Consider the following 16383-nt stretch of genomic DNA (forward strand, 5'->3'; position numbering starts at 1 on the left):
GACAGTGAAAAAGTGTTTCCGGATGTTCAGAGGGAGCCTCCTGTGTTTCTGTTTATGGTCATGGGCTCTTCTCTTGTCACTGGGCACCACTGAAAAGAGCCTGGCCCTGCCTTCTTTGCACTCGCCCTTCATATGGTTGTATATGTCTATGAGATCCCCTGGGAGCCTTCTCTGCTCCAGGACTAGCACTCCCAGCTCTCTCAGCCTTTCTTCATCTAAGAGGTGCTCCTGGCTCATAATTTTCCTTGTGGCCCTTCACTGGACTGTCCCCGGTATGTCCATATCTCCCTTCTCCATACAGTCCAGAATCATTCCCAGTATTCCAGGAGTGACTTGAGCACTGTTGAGTACAGTGGAGGGATCACATCCCTGACCTGCCGGAAACACCCGCTCTGGTGCAAGCCAGCACATCATTACCCACCGCTGCTGCAAGCACCCATTTCTGGCTCAAGGTCAAGTTGTGGTCCACCAGCACCCTTTGAGGGCTTTTCTGAGAATGGGATTTCCATCTGAGCAGCCCCCAGCGTGCCCTGCTGCATGGGCTTGTTCCTCCCCAGGTGCAGGACTGTGCTCTTGCCCTTGCTGAGCTGCAGGGCGTTGCTGCCAGCCCGTGTCCCCAGGCTGTCGAGGTCCCTCTGGATGGCAGCCCAGCCCGCCGTGTGTCTTGGTGCCCGCGGGCAGGGGCCGGGAGTGAGGCCAGGGCGGGCTGGGGGTGCGGGGCACGGGGAGGCTCCTGCGAGGGGACGCTGCGGGCCGAGAGCCGGTCCCTGGGGCTGGGGCTGGGGTCGGGAATGGGGATGGGGATGGGGATGGTCCCTGGGGCTGGGGCTGGGGATGGGACCGGGGCCGGCCCCAGGCGCGCGTGGCCGAGGCGGCGACCCCCTTGCGCAGGGCTCGGCAGGGCGCCGAGGCGGGCCAGCGCCGGAGCCGCGCTGGGAGGCAAGGGCCAGGAGCCTTCGTGTGCCGGGGCGCCGCGCTCCTCCTCTGCCCAGGGCCCTGCCCCGCGTCCCTCCCCGCGCCCCCCCTTCTCCTCCCCCGAAGGGGCCGCGGCACCGGGGGGCCGGGCCGGGCCGGGCCGGGCCGGGGCGGGGCGGGGCGGGGCGGGGCGGCTCTGTTGGGGGCGGGCAGAGGCGTCGGCGCTGCCCCGGCGAGGGGCCGAGCCGGCGGGGCGGGCAGGAGCGGGCCCGAGCGCGGCTCCGCTCGGCTCCTCTGCGGCTGCCGCCGGGCCCTTGGGCCCCGGCCGGCCCCGGCGCGGCAGGGCATGATGGCGCCCGGGCTGGGGCCGTGGCTCCTGGCCTTGGCCTTGGCCGCGGGGCCGGCAGGTGAGAGCCGGGCGGGGAGGGCAGCGAGCCCGGGGCTGGGCCCGGGGCTGGGGCTGCCCGCGGGCGGCCCTGCCCGTGCCGGGGCCCCGGGGCTGCGGCTGCTCCCGCGCCGGGCGCGCTGTCGCCTGGCGCTCGCCTTCCTTAGCGGGGAAGGGAGAGGGGTGGGGTGGGCGGGGGAGGGAGAGGGGGAGGCAGGGGCACGGGCAGGGGCACAGGCAGGGGCAGGGGCACGGGCAGGGTCAGGGTCAGGCTGTCGGGCAGCCGGTCGTGCCCAGTGTCGGGAGCAGGCGCGGCTGAGCCCCGGGGAGGGCAGTCGGGGCATTGCCCCGGGCGCGGGGCTTTGCCGGGAGAGAGGGGGGTGGCGGCTGTGGGTGTGGCGGGGCGGGGGGCTTTGCCGGGGCGGCGGGGTGAACGTCCTCGGGCCGTGGGCGCGCCCTGCCCGGCTGCCTGCGCTCTCCGTCCGCAGGGGTGTGGGCGCAGCCCAGGCTGGTGGAGGCCGGTGGAGACCTGCGAGCGCCCGGGGACTCCGTGAGCCTCTCCTGCCAAGGCTCCGGCTTCGACTTCAAGGATTATGACGTTTTGTGGTACCGTCAGGCACCCGGTGGCAGTCTGGAGTGGGTGGCCTTCATCTGGGATACTACAAAGAAGTATGGGGCAGCAGTGGAGGGTCGAGCCACGGTGTCCCGGGACAATTCCCGGTCCCAGTCATCCCTATCCTTGCATTCCCTGCACCCGGGGGACTCTGCTCGCTACTTCTGTGCTGTTTGCACAGAGACAGGAAATCCAGCTGAGCTTTGACAGAAACCTCCTGCCAGCGCCCCTCACCTTCTGCAAGTGTGGCATTGCAAGAGGCGACGGGGAGGAGCCGCAGAACCATCTTTCCCTTGTGCGCAGGGCAGAGCACTTCTCCCAGCATGGACCTTCCCCAGCTTTCCTGTGGGGGCGGATGTGGACTCGGGGTCATGGCCTTGAGAGAGAGAGGCAGGCAGGGCAGAGCTGTGCCGTCTGTCGGCATATTGCCAGCTCTCTGGTGATCCCCAAGGGCACACTTGGGCATCCGTGGCTCTACCCCAGCTGTGGGTGGGAGCGACTCACGGTTGTTTCCTAGTGAGCAGCAGCCTAAGGTGAGGGGCCAGGTGCGGTGGAGAGTACCTGGAGGGAGCCCACAGGTTCCCTGCTGCCATCCTCAGTCCAGTGCGACTGTGTCCATGTGTCCTTCCAGAGAGGCAGGCCCAGGCACAGGTTTTGGAGGCTGGAGGAGGGCTGAAAGCAGCCTGTGGCAACACACATCTCTTCTGCCAAGGCTCTGGGTTCAGAGTGAAGGACTAGGAGCTCCTGTGTTACTGGCAGGCCCCTGGGTCCAGGGTCGAGTGGGTGTCCTTTATCGGCAGCTGCTGGCTCACTGCAAAGGAATACAGACGGGGTGGTAGTGTCTGAGTGAGGCAGCTCCTCTTGGAGCAAGATATCTCTGGCCCTGTGCACCCTGCATCCTCAGGAAGCTGCGTGCTTCTTCCATGCCAGTCTGACGGGGTCAGGATAGGCGTCTGCACCAGCACAAATTTCTTGCTGGTGACCCTCCCCTGCGCCCTGTGCGCTTCCACCGCAGAGGAAAGGGGAGAGCTGCAGAGCTCAACGTTCTTTCCCTGTTTGGAGGAGCAGGGAGGCAGAGGAGGGCCCTTCAGTGGAGCAGGTGCCATGGCCCAGGAGGAGCTGTGAGCAAAGGCGACGGTCAGATGAATGTTTGTGGGGCAGGGCTCACAGGACCCCTCCTGCTATCTCCAGGCCTCTGCGACTGTCCATGAGCAGCTGCAGGCATGCAAGCCCCTGCAGCTGGAACGTGACCCAGGGTGCAGGAGCTGGAGGGGAGTGTCGGCAGGCCTTGGGAGAGTCCAGCCATCACTACAGACCACTGGCTGATCCCAGCAGTGCTGCAGAGGGGTCTTTTCACCCGCTGCTCCTGTCCTCCTCAGCAGGCCCATGGACAGGCTTCACCTCTAACAGGGGTGTTTCCTGTAACGTTTCCCATTTCCACACACTGCCCTTACCCCGGGTTGCTGTGCTGGATGCAGTGAAGGCCCGTGTGAACAGTCCTGCCCTGGTGTCAGTCCTGTTTCAGGGCTTCCTCTGCTTCTCCCTGTCCTGCCCCTCTCCCTTTTCATGGACACAAGTGTCACGGGCCAGTTTGGCACCAAGGGCAGAGCACATCAGCAAGGACAAGGGCAAGGAGGAGGACACGAGGACAATGCTCTTTGAGAGGTCCCTGTGTTTCCTGGGGTGGTGCGGGGCTGTGCGAGGGGCAAGAATGGGGGCCTTGGCCCTCCCAGCTTGGCAGGGACAAAGGGAAACTGTCCCCCATGCAAGGTCTAGCCTGCTCCCATGGGGAGGTGAGAAAAAGCTCACCGTCTTCAGGGGGATGGAGGGAGGGCCATGGGGTTTCTCCTTCCCATGAGCTCTGGATTCTGGTGCCAGGGCTCTTCCCGGGCCGGACTTGGCAATTCTTGTTTCATAGCAGCCAGTTGCCTACTTTGACGTAAAGAGGCTGTGTACTATTATTTAGGCCACGTGCTCTGTCATGCTCCATGCCAGCCCAGCATCCCGTGGTCTACACGCTGGCCAATGCTGCTAAGGCAGCTGTTTGCAGTCTGACGGCTGCGGGTGCCGATGTGTGGATTTGCTGTGCCGCCAGCAGACAGACCAGTTGTGAGCGGGCTTTCAGAGTTTGGCCGTCCAGAGGATGTAGGGTTCCCTCTCCCAGCCGTAGCACTCCAGACACCTCTCACTTCATGCAATGTTCCACATGCTCTGAGTGAACTGCTAGCTGTCATTCTTACCTCTTTAGAGTAGATGAGGCATTCTGGGCACTTATGGGCACAGTCGCAGGAGAGGTGGCATTGGTTTCCTTTTCAGGACTTTTCCATGTGAACAGGGCAGCCATGGCATGATCAGGCACTACAGATGGCATACGAATGCTCTTGCTCTGGGGACTGTGTGGACTCTGCCACAATACATTGTACGTTGTAATGTACCCCGCAATGCAAAGCCTAATTTTGTCAAAATTTAACCAGGGTGTAGAAGAACTTACTCCTACTGCATGTCATCAATCAGGTATCTCTGTCCTGAGCTATGACACAGAAGTGTCTCATCATACAATCATAGAATCATAGAATGCTTTGGGTTGGAAGGGACCTTTAGAGGTCATCCAGCCCAACCCCCTGCAGTGAGCAGGGACAGCTTGAACCAGATCAGGTTGCTCAGAGCCCCGTCCAACCTGACCTGGAATGTTTCTAGGGGTGGGGCCTCCACTACCTCTCTGGGAAACCTGCTCCAGTGCTTCAGAACCCTTATTGCGAAAAGTGTCTTTCTTATCTCTAGTCTAAATCTATTCTTCTTTAGTTTAAATCCATTACTCCTTGTGCTGTCACAACAGGCATTGCTAAAAAGATTGTCCCCATCCTTCCTGTAGGCCCCCTGTTAAGTACTGAAAGGCTGCAATAAGGTCTCCTCGCAGCCTTCTCTTCTCCAGGCTGAACAACCCCAACTCCCTCAGCCTGTCCTCGTAGGAGAGGTGTTCCAGCCCTCGGATCATTATTGTGGCCCTCCTCTGGACCCGCTCCAACAGGTCCATGTCCTTGTGCTGAGGGCTCCAGAGCTGGACACAGGGCTCCAGGTGAGGTCTCACCAGAACAGAGCAGAGGGGCAGAATCCCCTCCCTTGACCTGCTGGCCACGCTGCGTTTGATGCAGCCCAGGATATGGTTGGCTTTCTGGGCTGCAAGTGCACATTGTTGGCTCATGTCCAGCTTTTCATCCCCCAGTGTCGTGGTTTAGCCCCAGCCAGCAACTAAGCACCACACAGCCACTCACTCACTCCCCCTACCCCAGTGGGATGGGGGAGAGAATCGGAGGGGTAAGAGTGAGAAACACTCCTGCGTTGAGATAAGAACAGTTTAATAATTGAAATAAAGTAAAATGGTAATCATAATAATAACAATGTAATAATAATATACAAAGCAAGTGATGCACAATGCAATTGCTCACCACCCACCGACCAATGCCCAGACAGTTCCCAAGCAGCGATCACTGCTCCGTGGTCAACCTCCCTCCAGTTTATATACCGAGCATGACGTCATATGGTATGGAATAGCCCTTTGGTCAGTTGGGATCAACTATTCTGGCTCTGCCCCCTCCCAGTTTCTTGTGCGTGTGGCAGAGCATGGGAAGCTGAAAAGTCCTTGACTGGCATAAGCAGTGCTGAGCAACAAGTAAAACATCAGTGGGTTATCACCATTCTTCTCATCCTAAATCCAAACCACAGCACTATGCCTGCTAGTAGGAAGAAAATTAACTCTATCCAGCTAAAACCAGAACAGTATCCACCCCTTATTCTACACCATCTACGTCATGCACAGGCCCTCCCCTTTCCAATGTATTCTAATTAATCACCACCACCTTCCCTATCTTGATATATACACACAGATATCACTCCCGTCGTCTATGGTCCATCCCTCTAATATGTCCATTGAGCTCATTTAGCCCATGACTTTTGGTTCCATCTCTCATCACAGTCTTTCAGAGCAGGAGAGGTGGTGTTCAGTGTTGGATTGTTGCGTGTTGAAGCCAGTTCTCATTCCAACATGGTTTCATCAATGTTTTCATTAAGCTGGGCAATTCTTACTGTAATACCATTGATGTGGCATATAGCAACCATAACATACAGTATTACATAGTTAACGTTAACATACTATATTATTATATTAACATACAGTTAAGAGATAACATACAGTTAAGAGATGACATACAGTATTATATAGCAAGTAACATCATACAATTAAGTTCATTGGCTATTTTCACCCAAAATCAAGTCCCCTTCAGGTATACATTGGACTTCCCCATCCTTTCGCATCACCCACCAAGTGCACCCAGGCCCTTGAGCACAAGCAATCCCACAAATGGGTTTGCCTTTGCCAGAGGGGGAGGTCACCCAGACTGTCTTCCCCAGCATATTTTTTATGTGCACTACAGGGACTTTATCTCCTTCTACAGTACGTAGAAGTTTTGATTGGGCTGGGCCAGCTCGATTGGCAGATCTCCTGGTGTGGACTAACCAGGTGGCTTTTGCTAAAAGTGTATCCCAATGTTTGAATGTCCCACCACCCATTGCTCTCAGGGTAGGCTTTAACAGTCTATTGTATCGTTTGATTTTCCCTGAGGCTGGTCCATGGTAAGGGATGTGATATACCCACTCGATGCCGTGCTCTTTGGCCCAGGTGTCTATGAGGCTGTTTCACAAATGACTCCCGTTGTCTGACTCCATTCTTTCTGGGGTGCCATGTCACCGCAGGACTTGCTTTTCAAGGCCCAGGATGGTGTTCCGGGTGGTGGCATGGGGCACGGGATATGTTTCCAGCCATCCGGTGGTTGCTTCCACCATTGTAAGCACACCGCGCTTGCCTTGGCGGGCTTGTGGGAGTGTGATAGAATCAATCTGCCAGGCCTCCCCATATTTATATTTCAGCCAGAGCCCTCCATACCAGAGAGGCTTGAACTGCTTGGCTTGCTTGATTGCAGTGCAGGTTTCACATTCATGAATAACCTGTGCAATACTGTCCATAGTTAAGTCCACCCCTCGATCACCAGCCCATCTATATGTTGCATCTCTTCCTTGATGGCCTGAGGTGTCATAGGCCCACCAAGCTATAAATAATTCACCCCCTTATGTTGGCAGTCCAGATCCACCTGAGCCACTTCAATCTTCACAGCCTGATCCACCTGCTGGTTGTTTTGATGTTTTTCAGTGGCCTGACTCTTGGGTATGTGAGCATCTACGTGACGTCCTTTTACAACGAGATTCTCTACCCGGGCAGCAATATCTTGCCACAGTGCGGCAGCTCAGATGGTTTTGCCTCTGCGCTGCCAGTTGCTCTGCTTCCATTGCTGTAACCACCCCCACAGTTTACTATAGGGTGGGGCCTCTTCAGCACGTGTCACCTCCTGGTCTGGTGACATTCTAAAGTTTTTGCCTTCTGGCCAGTCCATGATCACTTCCAAGATTCCTGGGTGACTGGGGTTTCCTATTTGAGCCCGTTGTGTGATTAGCGCAACCCACTTACTCCACATAGCATCAGTTGCATGATGTGTAGAGTGGACCCTCCCTTTGAACATCCAGCCCAGCACCGGCAGTCGGGATGCCAGGAGGAGCTGGGCTTCAGTACCAACCACTTCCAAAGCAGCTCAAACCCCTTCATATGCTGCCAATATCTCTTTCTCAGTTGGACTAGAGTGGGCCTCGGATGCTCTGTATCCCTGACTCCAAAACCCTTGGGGTCAGCCTCGAGTCTCCCCTGGTGCTTTCTGCCAGAGGCTCCAGGTAGGGCCATTCTCCCCAGCTGTGCTGTAGAGCACATTTTTAATATCCTGCCCTGCCCGGACTGGCCCAAGGGCTGCTGCATGAACTGTCTCCCGTTTAATTTGTTCAAAGGCTTGTTGTTGCTCAGGGCCCCTTTTGAATTCGTTCTTCTTTTGCTTCACTTGATAGAGAGGGCTTACGATCAGACTGTAATTTGGAATATGCATTCTCCAAACTCCCACAATGCCTAAGCCTGTGTTTCCTTTCTGCTGGTTGGTGGGGACATAGCTGTTATTTTGTTGATCATATCAGTTGGGATCTGACGACGTCCATCTTGCCATTTTATTCTTAAGAACTGGATCTCCTGTGCAGGTCCCTTGACCTTACTTTGTTTGATGGCAAAACCGGCCTTCAGAAGGATTTGGACTATTTTCTTTGCCTTTCGCAAAAACTTCTTCTGCTGTGTTGCCCCATACGATGATATCATCAGTGTGTGTTCGGTGTTCTGGAGCTTCACCCTCTTCCAGTGCCATCTGGATAACTCCACGGCAAATGGTAGGGCTGTGCTTCCACCCCCGGGGCAGTCGGTTCCAGGTGTACTGGGCGCCCTTGCAAGTGAAAGCAAACTGTGGCCTGCACTCTGTTGCCAAAGGGATTGAGAAAATCACGTTAGCGATATCAGCTGTGGCATACCGCTTGGCTGCCTTTGACTCCAGTTCACGTTGAAGTTCTAGCATGTCTGGCATGGCAGCACTCAGCGTCAGTATGAGTTAGGTTGACACCACGACAGTCTACTCTCAGTCTCCACTCTCCATTAGACTTTCGCACTGGCCATATGGGACTGTTAAAGGGTGAGCGAGTCTTACTGATCACCCCTTGGCTCTCCTTTCAATGAATCAGCTTATGGATCAGCTCCTGCACTGGAGATCCAGTTTTTAAGAATAAAACGGCAAGATGGACGTCATCAGATCCCAACTGATATGATCAGCAAAATAACAGCTATGTCCCCACCAACCAGCAAAAAGGAAACACAGGCTTAGGCATTCTGGGAGTTTGGAGAATGCATATTCCAAATTACAGTCTGATTGTAACCCCTCTCTATGAAGTGAAGCAGAAGATGAACGATTTCAAATGGGGCCCTGAGCAATGACAAGCCTTTGAAGAAATTAAAGAGGAAATAGTTCATGCAATAGCTCTTGGGCCAGTCCAGGCAGGACAAGATGTAAAGACTGTGCTCTACAGCGCAGCTGGGGAAGATACTGCTGCCTGGGTAGAGAACCTCATTGTAAAAGTACGTCACGTAGATGCTCACGTACCCAAGAGTCAGGCCACTGAAGAACACCAAAACAACCAGCAGGTGGATCAGGCTGTGAAGATTGAAGTGGCTCAGGTGGATCTGGACTGCCAACATAAGGGGGTGAATTATTTATAGCTTGGTGGTCCCATGACACCTCAGGCCATCAAGGAAGAGATGCAACATATAGATGGGCTGGTGATCGAGGGGTGGACTTGACCATGGACAGTATTCACAGGTTATCCATGAATGTGAAACCTGCACTGCAATCAAGCAAGCCAAGCAGTTCAAGCCTCTCTGGTATGGAGGGCTCTGGCTGAAATATAACTATGGGGAGACCTGGCAGATTGATTCTATCACACCCCCACAAACTCGCCAAGGCAAGTGCTGTGTGCTTACACTGGTGGAAGCAACCGCCGGATGGCTGGAAACATATCCCGTGCCCCATGCCACCACCCGGAACACCATCCTGGGCCTTGAAAAACAAGTCCTATGGCAACATGGCACCCCAGAAAGAATGGAGTCAGACAACGGGAGTCATTTGTGAAACAGCCTCATAGACACCTGGGCCAAAGAGCATGGCATTGAGTGGGTGTATCACATCCCCTATCATGCACCAGCCTCCGGGAAAATCAAACGATACAATAGACTGTTAAAGCCTACCCTGAGAGCAATGGGTGGTGGGACATTTGAACATTGGGCTCCACATTTAGTCACCTGGTTAGTCAACACTAGGTGATCTGCTAATAGAGGGGGATAAAGTCCCTGTAGTGCACATAAAAAATATGCTGGGGAAGACAGTCTGGGTTACTCACCCCTCGTGCAAAGGCAAACCCATCCATGCGATTACTTTTGCTCAAGGACCCAGGTGCACTTGGTGAGTGATGCAAAAGAATGGGGAAGCTCGATGTGTACCTCAGGTGGATTTGGTTTTGGGTGAAAATAGCCAATGAACTGAATTGTATGTTGTCCTTTGTTATGTAATACTGTATGTCATCACTTCTATGGTTGCTGTATGCCATATCAGCGGTATCACCCAGACTAATGAAGATTGAACTTTGATGAAACTGAGCAAGGTGCTGTGGTGATGGAACCTGAACTGGCAATCCAACACCGCACACCATCTCTCCTGCCCTGAAGGAGTGTTGTGACAGATGGAACCCAAAGTCATGGACTGAATGAACTCAATGAATGTTTTAGAGGGATGGCCCATAGACGAAGGGAATGATATCTGCGTGTATATATCAAAAGACAGGACAAGTGGTGGCGATTAATTGGAATGTCTTGGAACGTGTGGGACCTGTGCATGACGTAAATGGTGTAGAATAAGGGGTGGACACTGTCCTGGTTTTGGCTGGGATAGAGTTATTTTTCTTCCTAGTAGCTGCCATAGTGCTGTGTTTTGGATTTAGCATGAGAATAATGTTGCTAACACAGTGATGTTTTAGTTGTTGCTAGGTAGTGCTTACACTAGTCAAGGCCTTTTCAACTTCTCATGTCCTCCCAGTGAGGAACTGGGAGGGGACACAGCCAGGATAGTGGACCCAAACTGCCCAAAGGGCTATTCCATACCATACGAGGTCATGTTTAATATATAAAGTGGGGGGAGTTGTCTGGGGGGCAGCGATTGCTGCTGGGGGACTGGCTGGGCATCAGTCAGTGGGTGGTGAGCAATTGTATTGTCCATCACTTGCTTTCTATATTATTGTTATTTTTCCTATTATTAATATTGTTATTACTACTCCTATTTTACTTTATTTTACTTTAATTATTAAACTGTTCTTATCTCAACCCACGAGCGTTCTCACTTTTACTCTTCTGCTTCTCTCCCCTCTCCCACTGGGACAGGGGGAGTGAGCGAGTGGCTGTGTGGTGCTTTGTTGCTGGCTGGGCTTAAACCACAACGCATTTCTTAACCATACCATAATTTGCAGGTTACATGCAGAAGCTACCAGCCAGTCCTGGCAGCCAGAAAGTCTCTTCTGCACAAAGCAATTACCATAATAATTAATACCAGTAGAGTGGCACGTGAAACGACTAATGGGCATGAGAAGAGGTCTAGAATGGCAGTGGTGTTGGAGGTAAAGCCACCAGAGCTGTCCCACCGTGTGGCAACAGCAGTGCTAGCCCCTCCTTGGGTAGACTGAATACCTCTACTTTATTGCATGGCTCATCAGATTGCAGCAAGGACAGAATTTCCTGTTCCAAATTTGCAGTAAAATGAAGAATACTGTTTAGGAAGCCTCTAGCTGCTAACCTTGGGAGGAGGGTCCATTATTGCTAAACTAACTGTTGGTACTGTCATATTTTTCATGGTTCTCTTTCATGGCTGTTACTCTATTTTTATTGCTACTAATGCTTCAATATTTTACTGTTATTGCTATTCTCTTCACAAGTAATGGTTCTCTTGTGGTCCCAGCAGTCATTGTGTGTAATATGGGTGAAGTCCCACTATGACGAGGCTAACCGTGGAAGACTGCACGAGTTCTTTTCCCATTTTGTGGCACGTTCCTTCATGCTGTCGGGCTTTTAAGGTACATGCCTGCTGAGTGGCTCTGGATGTGCCTGGGTCTTCTGTGGCACCATTTAGACACCCTGTGGCCACAGCCCGTTCCTGACATCCTTGACCATCTAGTGCAAGGGTATAAGCAGCTGTAGAGAGGTCTACCCGTGGAATAACTAATTTAGGCACCCAAAGTCTTCTTGCCAATGTCACCCGGAGGACAATTGCTCACCTGTACTGTGTGTCCACGGAGGCTTCTCAGTCATCCCCCGCGCTGCCAATATTGCAGCTGTGCTGGCACAAAGACTTGGCTTAGCAGGCCACAGCCTACAGATGTGGCCGTCATTTTCCAAATCCTGGAGACACAGGCCAGTGATGACTTTCACAGCTTGGCCATTCTTGTTTCATAGCAGCCGGTTGCACACTGTGACGTAAGGAGGCTGTGTACTATTCTTTGGGCCACGTGCTGCGGCACGTGCTGCTAAGGCAGCTGTTTGCAGTCTGACCGCTGCAGGTGCCAAAGTGTGGATTTACTGTGCCACCAGCTGAGCAACCAGTTTTGAGAGGGCTTTCAGTTTGACTGTCCAGGCAGTCTAGGACATTAGAATTAAGTAATTCTTAACCCTTTGGAGTATATGAGGAATTAAGGGCACCTACGTTGCCGGCCCAAGAGAGCTGGTATTTGTTTGCTTTGTGGGACTTTTCCATGTGAACAGGGCAGCCACAGCATGACCAGGCACTACAGATGGCATACGAATGCTCCGACTCTGGGGACTGTCTGGACTTCCCCGCATGCCTAACAGCATCCCAAATTAATCAGGATATAGAAAAATGTATTCCCACTGTATGTCATCATTCAGGTGTCTCTGTCCCGAGCTCTGACTCAGAACAGTATCATCCTTTTTCCATGTCCAGTTTCAAGCTATCCATCTGTGGAGTAATTGCTGGAGGTGACTTAGACATTAAACTTAGATTTACAGTGTCATCCTTTTTCCATGTCCACTTTCAAGCATTCCATCTAGGTTGAGAGGTGAAACAGTAACAACGGTTTGATTAGCCAGCTAATGCAGCAGCATACCAATTACTCATCACCTGGAGCTGCAGAACAAGAGAAGAACATGCATGGGGGCAGATGCCACATGGGTGCAAACCACAGGCTCTTCCATGATGATTTGGCAGGCGACGTTACCACGCAACAGGGAAATGTGCAGCACAGAGCGTTGCAGGTTGTCCTGAGCTATGTGCAGCCCAGGACGTGCCTGTGGCCACTCAGGTCAACTTGCTACGTGGGTCACCAACTGGTCCCTGGGAAAGAGTGGTGTGGCTCGGACTGCTAGCTGCACGCAAAGCCCTCGGGGTTTTGTGACACTGTTTCCAGCTTCCATCGTTTCACTGGGCTTGTTCTGAGGAGCCGAGGGAGGGCCGGGATACCCCTGAAGGCAGGAGGGTCCCAGGCGCGCGTGGCCGAGGCGGCGACCCCCTTGCGCAGGGCTCGGCAGGGCGCCGAGGCGGGCCAGCGCCGGAGCCGCGCTGGGAGGCAAGGGCCAGGAGCCTTCGTGTGCCGGGGCGCCGCGCTCCTCCTCTGCCCAGGGCCCTGCCCCGCGTCCCTCCCCGCGCCCCCCCTTCTCCTCCCCCGAAGGGGCCGCGGCACCGGGGGGCCGGGCCGGGCCGGGCCGGGCCGGGGCGGGGCGGGGCGGGGCGGGGCGGCTCTGTTGGGGGCGGGCAGAGGCGTCGGCGCTGCCCCGGCGAGGGGCCGAGCCGGCGGGGCGGGCAGGAGCGGGCCCGAGCGCGGCTCCGCTCGGCTCCTCTGCGGCTGCCGCCGGGCCCTTGGGCCCCGGCCGGCCCCGGCGCGGCAGGGCATGATGGCGCCCGGGCTGGGGCCGTGGCTCCTGGCCTTGGCCTTGGCCGCGGGGCCGGCAGGTGAGAGCCGGGCGGGGAGGGCAGCGAGCCCGGGGCTGGGCCCGGGGCTGGGGCTGCCCGCGGGCGGCCCTGCCCGTGCCGGGGCCCCGGGGCTGCGGCTGCTCCCGCGCCGGGCGCGCTGTCGCCTGGCGCTCGCCTTCCTTAGCGGGGAAGGGAGAGGGGTGGGGTGGGCGGGGGAGGGAGAGGGGGAGGCAGGGGCAGGGGCACAGGCAGGGGCACAGGCAGGGGCACGGGCAGGGGCACAGGCAGGGGCAGGGGCAGGGGCACAGGCAGGGGCAGGGGCAGGGGCACAGGCAGGGGCACAGGCAGGGGCAGAGGCACAGGCAGGGGCAGAGGCACAGGCAGGGGCAGGGGCACAGGCAGGGGCAGGGCAGGGCACGGGCAGGGGCACAGGCAGGGGCAGGGGCAGGGTCACAGGCAGGGGCAGGGGCAGGGGCAGGGTCAGGGTCAGGCTGTCGGCAGCCGGTCGTGCCCAGTGTCGGGAGCAGGCGCGGCTGAGCCCCGGGGAGGGCAGTCGGGGCATTGCCCCGGGCGCGGGGCTTTGCCGGGAGAGAGGGGGGTGGCGGCTGTGGGTGTGGCGGGGCGGGGGGCTTTGCCGGGGCGGCGGGTGAACGTCCTCGGGCCGTGGGCGCGCCCTGCCCGGCTGCCTGCGCTCTCCGTCCGCAGGGGTGTGGGCGCAGCCCAGGCTGGTGGAGGCCGGCGGAGACCTGCGAGCGCCCGGGGACTCCGTGAGCCTCTCCTGCCAAGGCTCCGGCTTCACCTTCAAGAATTACCACATTCGGTGGTACCGTCAGGCACCCGGTGGCAGTCTGGAGTGGGTGTCTGTTATCAGTACCGCGGGTACTACAAAGAAGTATGGGGCAGCAGTGGAGGGTCGAGCCACCACCTCCCGAGATGATTCCCAGTCCCAGTCATCCCTGTCCCTGCATGCCCTGCACCCCGGGGACTCTGGCCGCTACTTCTGTGCCATCCCACGGGGCCAGGAAATCCAGCTGAGCTTTGACTCAAACCTCCTTCTAAGGTCACATCTCTGAGCTTCAGTGCCGGAAAGCAGGGGAGTCACACATTTTTTCAGGGCTGCTCCCAGGGAGTCATAGAATCATAAACTCATAGAATCATTTAGGTTGGAAAATGCCTTTAAGATCACCCAGGTCATCCATTAACCTAACACTACCAAGGCCACCACTAAACCAATTAAGGGGAGAGTAATAATTTCATGTTTCCTGGCTTGGTGGCTGTATTATTTTTTAATGAAAGTAAAACAAGGAATCATTAAGGTTGGAAAGGACCTCTAAGATCATCAGTCCAACCGTCCACCCAACACCACCATGCCCACTAAACCATGTCCCCAGGTGCCATGTCTGCCCATTTTTTGAACACTTCCAGGGATGGTGACTCCACCACCTCTCTGGGCAGCCTGTTCCAATGCTTGACCACTCTTTCCGTTAAGAAGTTTTTCCTAATATCGAATCTAAACCTCCCCTGATGCAGCTTCAATTGTGTGTTACAGCATACAGTTTTCAAATGTTTTCTTCCAACAGGGACGTCTTACCTTTTTCTGTCCCGAAATGAGCTCTAACCCTTCTGTTTGCTGCCTTCACATGTCTCATGCCAATCCTCACTCCTCTCACTTCGGAAACAAGTTTTGCTGTGTCCATTGTTTCCCGGTAGGATGGGTACCCTGTCATTGCCCAGCTGGTGAGGTGTGTGAGTAGCCCTGCTCTGGTTTTGGTCATGGCTCAGGTCGACAGTCCAGCCCATGAGTTTTGCTGCCTGAGGGGTGAGCAGAGGAAGTGGGGAAAGTACAGAATGCCATTTGGGAGCTGGAAGAATGGGGAAGCCTGTGCTTCTCTCCCAGACCTGAGACTGTAACTGGAGCAAGAGGTTGTGAGCATGTGTGTTTGCAGCTGCTGGATCCTGGAGATCGCAGGCAGAAGCCCAGAGAAGTGGTGGAGTAGATGAAGTGATTGCTTGATCTGTTCCTGCCTGTTCATCCTTGTCTCCTGGGATTGCAGGTGCCCTTTCTGAGGTGCAGACAGAGGCCTCTGGCCCCACGGTAGGGAAGGTCTCAGGGTCTCTCACGCTCACCTGCCACATCTCTGGTGTACCCATCAGCGACAGCAGCTACGCTTGGGACTGGATCCGTCAGACTCCTGGCAGAGAGCTGCAGCATATAGTGTTGCAGTATCCTTTCACGGGACTCCAGCACATTGCTTCCTCCTTCCAGACCCGAGTCACCAGCTCTGCAGACCCCGCCAGGAACCAGCTGTCGCTGGAAGTGCTCTCGCCATCAGCTGCAGACACGGCCACCTATTTCTGCAGCACCAGAGATCTGGAAAAGGGCACAGTGCTTGAAACACAGGCAGGGCCGTGGCAGAAGTGGAAGGAGGGGGATTAAATCCAGCCAGGTCTTTTGTGGTTGCTGCAAGAAGATTTCTCAGGACTATTCTGGCCTGGCTTTTCTCAGAAACAGGCACAGAGGTGCTGCAGCAGCAGCAGCAGCAGCAGCAGAGTCTCCCACAAGCAGACACAAAACCCTGAACATGTTGTGAACCTTCTTCCTTCCTTCTCAGGCTCTCTCACAGGCAGCAAGCAACAGGGAAAGAGGCTTGCCTAGCAAGAAACACAGTGAGCACTGAAGAACTAAAGTTTGAACATGGAAAGGCAGAGCCTAATTGAGTTTTGAAACCTCATGTTGTTCAGGGAGCCCCAGGGTAGGAGCTGAGCTGCAGATTGTCTTTTCCCCCAGACATAATGAATTGTCTCTTCATTGTGTTGTTTGTGTTGGCTTCATGTGCATACATGCTTATTTGGGTACACAGAGGGCCAGGATAGATTTTTGTGGGGGCCAGCAACAGGGAAGGATATGGACGGTGCCCTGTGCCAGAAGAACATGCCAGCCCTCCATGGGTTTGGGGGCCATAGGGACCCCAGCATGTCCTACCACACAGCACCCAGATAGCCCCAAGTGGCCCTGGGGCACCCTACACCACCGTGGC

The 16383-nt window shown here is 55.4% G+C and overlaps 1 protein-coding gene and 1 gene segment (V, D, J or C); both read left to right on the top strand.

Moving 5' to 3' along the window:
* LOC104029752 (T cell receptor alpha chain MC.7.G5-like) overlaps positions 1-16383 on the top strand; it is a 192814-nt gene that overhangs the window by 63834 nt on the left and 112597 nt on the right. The window lies entirely within an intron of this gene.
* Positions 1265-2120, top strand: LOC142595269 (Ig heavy chain V region C3-like). The segment is given in 2 exon segments: positions 1265-1322; positions 1789-2120. Coding segments are annotated over 2 exon segments (390 nt in total).

Source organism: Pelecanus crispus, chromosome 18 (genome assembly GCF_030463565.1).
Source record: "Pelecanus crispus isolate bPelCri1 chromosome 18, bPelCri1.pri, whole genome shotgun sequence".
NCBI classification, from domain to species: domain Eukaryota; kingdom Metazoa; phylum Chordata; class Aves; order Pelecaniformes; family Pelecanidae; genus Pelecanus; species Pelecanus crispus.